This window comes from Cetorhinus maximus, chromosome 1, assembly GCF_964194155.1.
Source record: "Cetorhinus maximus chromosome 1, sCetMax3.hap1.1, whole genome shotgun sequence".
Lineage (NCBI taxonomy): Eukaryota > Metazoa > Chordata > Chondrichthyes > Lamniformes > Cetorhinidae > Cetorhinus > Cetorhinus maximus.
Window position 1 is genome coordinate 2,373,142 of NC_135879.1, and position 10,707 is coordinate 2,383,848.

A 10,707-nucleotide genomic window follows, 5' to 3' on the forward strand; every position below is an offset into this window, starting at 1 on the left:
GGGGTTCATATCAATGATCATTAAGTTGTTGAGATGCATATGTATTATCACTGTTATAGGGGTTCTCATCAATAAATATTGGGATTCATGTTAATAATCACCATGTTATTGGGGTCCAGATTAATGATCATTGTGTTATAGTGGTGCAGTTTAACCCTTATTGGGGATCATATTTAGCATTTGAATTAAGCATGTAATCATAAAACTCAGAAGGAGGTCATTCAACCCATCGTGCATGTGCCAGCACTTTGAAAGAACTTTCCAATTAGTCCCACTCCCACTGTTCTTTCCCCCATAGCCCTACAATCCAGACTGTAACAACACACCACAAAAATACAATTCTCATTTCACCTCGGGTTCTTCTATCAATTCTCTTCAACCTGTGTCCCTCTGGTTACCAACCCTCCTGCCACTGGAAACAGTTTCTCCTTATTTACTCCATCCAAACCCTTCGTGATTTGGACACCTCTATCAAATCTCCCTTTAACCCTTTCTGCTCCAGGAGGAACGATCCCAGCTCCTCCAGTCTCTCCACATAACTGAAGTCCCTCATCCCTGACCCCTTTCTAGTAAATCTCCTCCACACCCTCTCCAAAGCTTTGACATCCCAGTCTTCTCAGGTGGATGCTAAAGACCCCGTGGCGCTGTTTCGAAGAAGAGTGGGAAGCTCCCCCTGGGTGTCCTGGGGCCAATATTTATCCCTCAATCAACATCACTGAAACTGACTATATACTCCATTAACCATCGCTAATTCAGCACATTTGGAAATGGTCTCAGCTTGGTGCTGTATAAATAGATTGCAAGGATCCCAGAATGGAATTGTTATAAGCAAGACGTGCTTATCCCACAAACAATCACATTGTTTGTGGGATCTTGCTGTGCACCGATTTCCTACATTGAACCAGTGACTATTTCAGAAAGTACTTCATTGGCTGTACAGTGCTTTGGAGTGTCCTGTGTTTGTAAAAAGTGCTATTGATATAGAGGTGGTTTATTTTACTTTCTTTACAAGGGTTCATGGTAAAGATACTATTTTCACTCAGCCCTTTCAATTTGCCATTTGTCAGCTGGTTTGCTCTAACTACTGCCCCCAATTTCTCTTATTTTAGAAAACCTCGTCCTGGTTCTGCTCCTCATCGTTGCAATGATGGTTCTCATCAGCCTCATTGTTCTGAGATTCAAATGCAGAAATTATCGAAAGCACAAGAGAGGTACAGTAAGATGACTTTTTTCACTATTTGTTCAAAAATAAAGATGGTCAGAAATAGAGGCTCTGGTCCATGTGGCCTGTGCAATAGGGGTTTTGAATCCTGTTGCTGGCAAAAAAAAATCCTTCCTGAATTGAGTTAGTTTCCATATACCCCTGAAAACCTGGAATCTCAAACATATCTCTCCTTCATCCATCTTTTCTTGAGGGAGTGCATTTATTTCTCTCTTAGGAGATCACATGCCTCTGGGAGGGGTGGAGGGGTTGGGGGGAGTGTATTTACTGTGGTGCACATGGTATCACAGTGTGCAGGCTGCACCGACCACAGCCTCTATTTCTGACCATCTTTATTCAGATGTTGTTATAAATTAACAAACTTCTGATGTTGAGTCAGCTTCAGCCAGACTTGTTCCAATAGCTCTGTTCATTCTGTAACACGGAGACTAAATCTGAACAGGGGGTGCTTTCCCACTAAGGCCAGATACAACTTCAAAATCACTCTCTTCAGCTTATCATTCACAGCCCAGTGGCAGCAAACTCTGCAGCACCCAGAGTATTTACCGTGTACTGTAACCACAGAACCACAGAGCACAAGTTGAAAATGAACAAGCTTTAAATGAGACTGGAAGTTAGAAAGGAAATTGTCCCCTCAAACACAGATTAACCACACAGACAGCTAGGTGGAGAATACAAACTCTTGTTTAAAAAAAGGAGCTGGATAAATATTGATCAGGAATGCGACTGGGTGTTAGAGGGATGATCAAATATTATATAAAATTCAATGGTTTCCTTGGAGGTATGAACAACAACCAAAGTATAAACTTGTGTAGGAATGAAGGATGAAATTTTCCAAGTTTGTATTTTTGGTGCACGTTTTAAAATTCATTCACGGGATGTGGGCATCGCTGGCTAGACCAGCATTTATTGCCCGCCCCTAATTGCCCTTGAGAAGGTGGTGGTGAGCTGCCTTCTTGAATCGCTGCAGTCCATGTGGTGTAGGTACACCCACAGTGCTGTTAGGAAGGGAGTTCCAGGGTTTTGACCCAGTGACAGTGAAGGAACGGTGATATATTTCCAAGTCAGGATGGTGAGTGACTTGGAGGGGAACTTCCAGGTGGTGGTGTTCCCATCCATCTGCTGCCCTTGTCCTTCTAGATGGTAGAGGTTGTGGGTTTGGAAGGTGCTGTCTAAGGAGGCTTGGTGAGTTCCTGCAGTGCATCTTGTAGATGGTACACACTGCTGCCACTGCGTGTTGGTGGTGGAGGGAGTGAACGTTTGTGGGTGGGGTGCCAATCAAGTGGGCTGCTTTGCCCTGGACGGTGTCGAGCTTCTTGAGTGTTGTAGGAGCTGCACTCATCCAGGCAAATGTGTGCAGGAATGGGAATGTAAGCACTCACCTCACCCCTCCACAATAGTCCGGTACATATCTTCAGTGAGTGAGGCCCCCATGGGATTTTATGCTTGCTTGGGGTCTGCGACCCCCTGGGTAATTGTTGGGAGCAAGTTCACTCCTGCTCTGGTGGGCCCAAGGAGGAAGCGGACCTTGACCCCACCTTGCCAGCCACAAGCCTGAGCAGAAGGAGCTGTTGGGCTTCACACTTGGCCCTGACCTCTACCTGCCACGGGAAAACTTGCTGTCGGGAGAGGGAGAGGCCCTTAAGTGGCAATTAATTGGCCGTTTGAGGGCCTCAATTGGCCCATGGGGGGTGGGGGGGGTGTGCTGTCCAACACCTCCCCTGTCCCGCACACAATTGTGGTGGGGAGGGTCCGGAAGGTAGGCACCCATGGCATTGTGCCCAATTTTACATTCCTGCCTGTTTGCTAACGCACTCCCAGGGGTGGGGGAAATTCAGCCCCAAGGGTACTGATTATCAAATTAAACCGGTGCAGATGAATCTCCCATACTGCCTGTGAGTGAAGCAGCCTCGGGCTCTGCATCACCATTTCCACCCGATCACAATGTGAGAGGAGCTCAGTTGGGTTTAAATGGAAAAGTTTAGTGGAAAATCTATTGATGGGGCAGCTCACACTCTAGAAAAAGATCAGCTCTATTTATCATTTCCACAATTCAAGTAATTTTATTTCTGTTCTTTGAACAGAGGCAAAAGACAGCACATCAGACCAGTGAGTATAATTTATTAAAATAACTGACTCTGTGTTGATGGTATAGATGCAGATGTTTAACCTCATGCTTCAGAATCTCACTCCACAGGTCGTTCGTGGGCAATTCGTTGTGAGTTGGCAAGTCCGAGGTGAAGAGTTCCTCCAGCGTATATCCAGCTGTGGTTAACAGAGACATCACACACTTCCTGTCATTTATTCCCAAAATAGACTCATGTTGTGTGAAACTCTTACCGTGAATGTTTATTTGGAGAATCTAAAGAGGCAGTGCGATGTAAGCTGGTGAATTGTAACGACTCTGTAATGGTGGCTTGTGATTCTTGATCACTTAATACAGAGTGAAGCCGCCTGATCAGCATATTACAGTGACAACCTTGTTTCACTAACAGTACCTGTCCCATTACAAACTCACCACTGTTAAAATCTCTTTTAAAGGAAGAAATGTCTTTGATATTACTCCATTCTGCCCTTACCGCTGAAAAGCTCATTCATGTTTTTGTTACTTGTAGGTGTGACTATTCAAACTCCCATTTTCCAACTACTGATGTCCTAACTTACACCAAGTCCAGTTCAGCCGTCACTCCCTGTGCCCGCTGACCTCCATTGCCTCTCGATGAAGCAATGTATCAATTTTAAAATTTTCATCCTTGTTTTCAAATTCCTCTATGTCCCTGCACCCTTATCCCTGTAATCTCCTCTAGACTCACAACTCCAAGATCTCTGTGCTTCCCTAATTCTGGCATCTTCAATGTACTCAATTTTAATCTAGAATTCTCGGAGTGTGTTCCCATTGAACAGAGATCTGTTTTAGGACTACCCTGCCTCACAACTAAAGCTGGTCCAAAACACAAACATTCTATTGCAGAATGAGGGACGATGGTGGCATGGTGGTGATGTTACTGGAGTAGTAATCCAGAGACCCTGGTGACAGGGGATCAAATCCCACCATGGCAGTTGGTGGAATTCAAATTTAATTAACAAAATCTGGAATTGAAAGCTAGTCCCAGTGATGGTCACCACTGATTGCTGTAAAAACCCATCTGGTTCACTAATGTCCCTTTGGGAAGGAAATCCTTATCTGGTCTGGCCTACATGTGACTCCAGACCCACAACAATGTGGTTGACTCTTAACTGCCCCCTGAAATGGCCTAGCAAGCCACTCAGTTCAAGGGCAATTAGGAATGGGCAACAAATGCTGGTAATACCCACATCCCATGAAAGAGCTGACCTCACTTACGACTATTGGGGGTAATTAAGCTTACTGCCTTGACAAGATGTAATATTTGGATTTTGAAATTAAGGGATTACCTCCTAATTGTGCTTCTCTTTTCCATGAAATTGATGCAGGACCCCTGCAGATAAAGACCAAGTGACCCTCATCTCGATAAAGTCAACTGATACGGATGCCGGTATAATACAGTTCTTGTATACATTTTTAAATCTGAACCATTCACAATGCAACAATTCTGAATAACTAAAATAAAAAGTCGGATTGGAGTTTGTGTGGGAGTGCTTAGCTCCAGTAGATTAGGGCAGTTGGTGTGGCCCACATCTGGAAACCAGCAAAGAGCCTGGTAGCATCCAGATGTGTATTGTCATTTCCTTTTGTATTTTGAATCTTGAATCTATTGATTATTGAATTCCTGTTCTTCAGCAGAGAAAGTGAGAGGAGCTCTTTCTATGGTAACCAGGTGAGCTCTCCATCAAACAGACCAGCAGTCTCGATGTGACTGGCAAGCAGGAGATTTTTCATCCTGCACAGTAAATGTATTGAGATGGCCTCCCAGATATTCATCCCATCCCATCAGCTGCAGCCTGTGGTGAATGGTCACTGAACATCATGAGGAGGCTTCTGAACAAAGCCAAAAATTGCTGACAGCTTGGGAAAGAAATAAGAATTGGAGACATGATGCTGCAGAAGATTAGATATTAGAATCATAGAATGATTCTGTACACAATAGGCCATTTGGCTCACTATACCTGTGCTGGCTCTTTGAAAGAGCTAAGCAATTAGTTCTTGTCCCCATAGACCTTAAAATAGTTCCCCTTCAACTATTTATCCAATTCTCTTGTACCACATGGATTGTAATTTGTTCAGAGAGATAGTCTGCACATAATAGGCCTTTCTCAATGTACCTGAGATTATTATTTTTTAAAATTTATTTTTTCACGGGATGTGAGTGACACTGGTAAGGCCAGCATTTGTTGCCCATCCCTAGTTGCCCTTGAACTGAGTGACTTGCTAGGCCATTTCAGAGGGCAGTTAAGAGTCAACCACATTGCTGTGGGTCTGGAGTCACATGTAAGCCAGACCAGGTAAGGACGGCAGATTTCCTTCCCTAAAGGGCATTAATGAAGGAGATGGGTTTTTACGACAATCGATGATAGTTGCCATGTTCTCTATTACTGAGACTACCTTTATATTCCAGATTAATGTTGATAGATTGAAAATGAGATGGGTTGTATCACAGTGGGTGAACTGCCCAGTTACATTACTGCCCCTGTGGTGAAGGGAGGAATTTACCCCTTTGTGTTTTCATCTCTTGGTTCAAACTCAGCCAAAGGCAATTGAGAGGAAATCTTCTCTGTTGTGTTCAATTTTCCTATGTGAAATGGACTTACTTGCTTAGACTTACTTCCTGTGGTCCCTGACAGGACAGTGCACAGCAAGACTCCGCCACCGGCCCCGGTCCATCTTCATTTCTTTCGCTCCAGCCCCTGCTCTTTAAGTTCTTGAAATGGACTGGGGCAGTCTTAACTCAAATCCTAAAGCACACGAGCAACTTAAGTGCTGCTCTTAACATGGCACTGATTTACATTCATTGTCAATCTAGCTTACAGAACCTCCACCAAACAGGAGTCTGAATTTGTAAAATGTTTTAACTTTTATTTTCTAGTCGCTCCCATCACATTCAGAACTGTCCGTGGACCATCATCCAACTTATAAGGTCGAAAGGTAGAATTAGAACTCCCAGATCAACTAGAGCAGGGCAGAGAGGCCCCAGAAATGTCATTAATTAGAATTAACTCCACTTGCACCAGTTTGACATTTATATTTCTCGCACCATCTCTCGTGAATCTCTGCAACTGAATGTTCCAGTTTATGACAAACTGTGGCCAATATTTCTGATAGGGAGACACACTCACTATCAACATATTGAACCTTTCCAAACTCATTTCATAATGGGAGTGGGGAGTGGGAGATTATGGGCAGAATTTTCAGGTCCCTGAGGGTGGGTGCAGTGGGTGGGCCCGGGAGGGGCCGGGAAAGGGGCAGCCGCCTGCGATCGGCACCCCCCCCCCAACTACAATTCCACACTGGCTGGAATTACCGTCAGAAGCTCGGGGCTGCCTGGATGGGGGGGGGAGGGAGGGAGGAGGGCAAGCGCTGGTGTCAGCGCAGGCGCCGGGGGGAGGGAGGAGGGCAAGCGATGGTGTCAGCGCAGGCGCCGGGGGGAGGGAGGAGGGCAAGCGATGGTGTCAGCGCAGGCGCCGGGGGGAGGGAGGAGGGCAAGCGATGGTGTCAGCGCAGGCGCCGGGGGGAGGGAGGAGGGCAAGCGATGGTGTCAGCGCAGGCGCCGGGGGGAGGGAGGAGGGCAAGCGATGGTGTCAGCGCAGGCGCCGGGGGGAGGGAGGAGGGCAAGCGACGGTGTCAGCGCAGGCGCCGGGGGGAGGGAGGAGGGCAAGCGATGGTGTCAGCGCAGGCGCTGGGGGGAGGGAGGAGGGCAAGCGATGGTGTCAGCGCAGGCGCCGGGGGGAGGGAGGAGGGCAAGCGATGGTGTCAGCGCAGGCGCCGGGGGGGGGAGTGCGCAGTGAAAGGTCTCTGAAGGCAGAGAGCTGCCTTCTTCAGGGAGCTGAAGAACTTTAAAGTCAAAAATAAAAGATTTGTAAACTCTGAACAAGATGTCCCCCCCCCCCAATAGGGACTCACTCCCGTGAACATATACATAATAAAAATTATGTCAAAGCATTTTTACTTTTTTCTTAATTAATATCAGAAACCTCAAACTGCCTGTGGATGAGGTTTCCTCAAAAATCCGAAGGCCGCCTGGCCAACTCACCCGCCCGCCAACCATAACGTTGGACGGGCAGCGACAAATCTCTCCTGATTAATGAATTAATTTTTATTCATTATATATGTTCATTATTAATAGGCTTCTTAATTGTCGGCGGGTGCACTGCCGACTCTCACATGCGCCCACCGACTGAAATATCGCACGACTGCGCGATGACGTCGGAGTGCTCACCTCACATCATCACCCGCCATTTTACGCCCGACCGGGTTGGGTGCGCGTCTGTCCACGGGCTGTAAAATTCTGCTCTATAATCCTTGGTTAAAGCCCACGGCGTCATGGCAATGTCACCAGCCTCGCAATCCAGACGCTGAGGCCAATGCTCTGGGGGCACAGGTTCAAACCCCGCAATAACAGCTGGTGGAATTAACTAAATTAATGTCTAATTCTGGAATTGAAAGCTATGAAACTATCATCGATTGTCATAAATTCCCACCATCTGGTTTGCTAATGTCCTTTAGGGAAGGGAGTCTTCCATCCTTACCTGGCCTGACCTACAATTGACTCCCACAGCAATGTGGTTGATTCTTAACTTTCCCAGCAAGCCTCTCAGTTCAAGGGGCAATTAGGGATGGGCAGCAAAGGTTGGCTATGCCAGTGCCACGCACAGTCTCCCATGAGAGGCCAAAGGACAGCGTGTTAACCAAGGCTGTCACCCAGGTCTCTTACAACAGCTTCAATAAATAATATTTAAGTTGTCACCATTTCATGTCCTTATCTTGGATGTTTTTCTGACCAATTATAGGTGAACCATCTTTTGGGAAGCATGATGCTGTGGAAAATGGGAAGGTTGAGGATCTTGCTCAGGCTCAGTATGTACAATGAATGTCCTGTTTACTGCATTTATCAATGGGCTGGTATAAAATGCTTAGCCTAAGGAATCATGCACCAAGTTAATCTATTCCTCCATAAAGTGTTGATAACAGGGACCGATATCCCTAAGGGATCAAGACTGGAATGAAAGTGTCGTGGGGGGGTCATGGGTTTCAGCTGGGGAGGGGGCAAGAGGAAGGGAAATTCGCTGGAGCAGCTGAGCTGATTCTGTATCTTGCTGATGAGGAAATCCATGACTTCCTCATAATGTAGCAGAGGTAAGACCAAAGAGTGCAGGAAACGGGAGTTTAAAATGTCCAGACCTGGAGGAAGGGAACCTCCCATTATCCATGTTCCCCAGGATGATGCTGCAGGACTGGGAGGATTTGGGGAGGAGAGGAAGGTTTAGGGGACTTTAACATGGCCAGATCAGATCAGCTGATGAATAGATAAGCTAATTGAATACAATTCAGATTTGTATGTTTATGATGAAATGAATTTACGATTTAATCTTTATTTTCTGTCTTTGTGCAATTTTAATGTATTTTTTATTTTGTTGCAGGATCCACAATCAGCAAAGACCTTCTCTAAACTGACCATCAAGCACAACAATCTATCGAGTGCAGAGAATTCCATTTAAGGATCTTTATTCAGAATTGAGATTCTGCACTGTACGACTGCAATGGTGCAGTGATTAATGGATTTAGTGTGACTACCCCCCCACAACTGAATTTTGATTGCGAGTTGTGAGGTTGTTGAGTGTTTTCAGAAATCTCCTATTTAACAGTGAATGACAGAATTTGAGTTGCATTCTGAAATGCAGATCCTTCAGGATAAAGGGCAATTAATAATTAATTGAGCAACTGTTGTCTGTTGGGGCGCCAAAGCAACAAGGTTGTCTGTTAGGGCACTAAGTGACAAGTCTTATCCTCATTCTGATGATTTCATTAGTAAAGCATAAATAATTCTGTTAGCAATTACCTCAAGTTATTTCCAGAGCCCTTTGGAAACGTTTCTAGTGTTTTCTGCTGTTGCATTGTGATTAGCCTCATTCTTCTGACTTTCATTATATCAAATGTACAGCCCTGGAGTAGGCTATTCATCCCAGCTGGCCCATGCCAGTGTTTATACTCCAAACAAGCTTCCTCGCTCCCACTCCACACACCCTACCAACAAACGTTGCTATTCCTTTCTCCCTCATGTGTTTATCTAACTTACCCTTAAATGTATCCACACTATTCATTTCCCTGTGGTTGTGAGGTCCACACACTCTCTGGATAATTCCCCATTTGAATTTATTAATGACTGTCTTATACCTGTTTTGGGCTTCCCAAAATTGGAAGCATCTTCTCCCTTATTAAAATTCTTCATAATCGTAAAGACCTTCAAAATCTATCACAAAACCGGTTGTCATTGCTTCCAATGGGTTGTGTGAGAAACTATTCAGCTGTTCAGAATGCACAGGCTTCTCAGGAAGGACACATGATACAACAATGCAAGAATGCAATAAGAAAAGATGTTGGCTGGGAACTGTGATTGTGTTGTGCTCTGTATTGTGGCATTACTCAGTAAAGTGCAGATTTAATAGGAACCACAACCATTGGTGTCGGAATTCACGTTTTTTTTTAAGCGCCGTTCCCTTTTATGCTTTCAGAGTTTACACACACGCACACGCACACACACTGTGAACGATGTTTGCCCCTAACGAACATAACAAGGAAAATATTTCCAGGGACTAACATGCAGGATATGAATGAGTACAGAGTGCTTTGACCAAAGCAATTATTATATTTTACAAAAATGAATTAAGTTAGAAGCACAAATGAGAAGTGACATATGAGACTGACAAAACTGACAAACACGCAATGATCAGCCAGATCATCAAGCCTGCCCCACACTATAAAGGCCAGAGTATTGTGTCTAAACATTCCTTCCCTTCCCCATATCCCCCCGCCCCGCCCCATCGTCCACAGTCATGTAATCTCCTGGGAGAGACAAAAATCCATGCCCCATAAATAGAGTAGATGCTGAGCTTGTTTCCACTGGTCGGGGAATCTAGAACACGGGGCCACAGTCACAGGATAAGGAGGGGCCGATCATTTAGGACTGAGGTGGGGAGAAATTTCTTCACTCAAAGGGCTGTGAATATTTGGAATTCTCTATCCCAGAGAGTTGTGGATCCTGCAATGTTGAATAAGTTTAAGGCCGGGACAGACAGATTTTTAATCTCTCTGGGAATTAAGGGATATGGGAAGTGAGCAAGAAAATGGAGTTGAAGCCTGAGATCAGCCATGATCGTATTGGACAGCGGAGCAGACTCGATGGGCCGAGTGGTCTACTCCTGTTCCTATTTCTTGAGTTCTAAGGCTCAGAAAATTCCATTCCGACACCCTCGGGTGATTGAAACCAGTCCAGGCCGATGTTATGTCTGAAGCTTTTAAATGATGTGATCTCTGCCTCAGTGAGAAACCAGTCCAGCTCCCTGCTGAAGAC

At 45.3% G+C, this 10,707-nt stretch overlaps 1 protein-coding gene across 3 annotated transcripts in view; it reads left to right on the forward strand.

Annotated features, from left to right (window-relative positions):
• The window catches only part of LOC144695083 (uncharacterized), a 44,996-nt gene extending 35,185 nt beyond the window's left edge, over window positions 1-9,811 (forward strand). For all 3 annotated transcript variants that reach the window (XM_078566034.1, XM_078566137.1, XM_078566072.1), the window contains 5 exons: window positions 1,110-1,211; window positions 3,307-3,331; window positions 4,676-4,737; window positions 8,147-8,213; window positions 8,777-9,811. In XM_078566034.1, coding sequence (XP_078422160.1) covers window positions 1,110-1,211; window positions 3,307-3,331; window positions 4,676-4,737; window positions 8,147-8,213; window positions 8,777-8,810 — 290 coding nt within the window. In that variant the 3' untranslated portion in view covers window positions 8,811-9,811. The remainder of the gene's footprint in view (window positions 1-1,109; window positions 1,212-3,306; window positions 3,332-4,675; window positions 4,738-8,146; window positions 8,214-8,776) is intronic.
• Window positions 9,812-10,707: the final 896 nt, after the last annotated feature.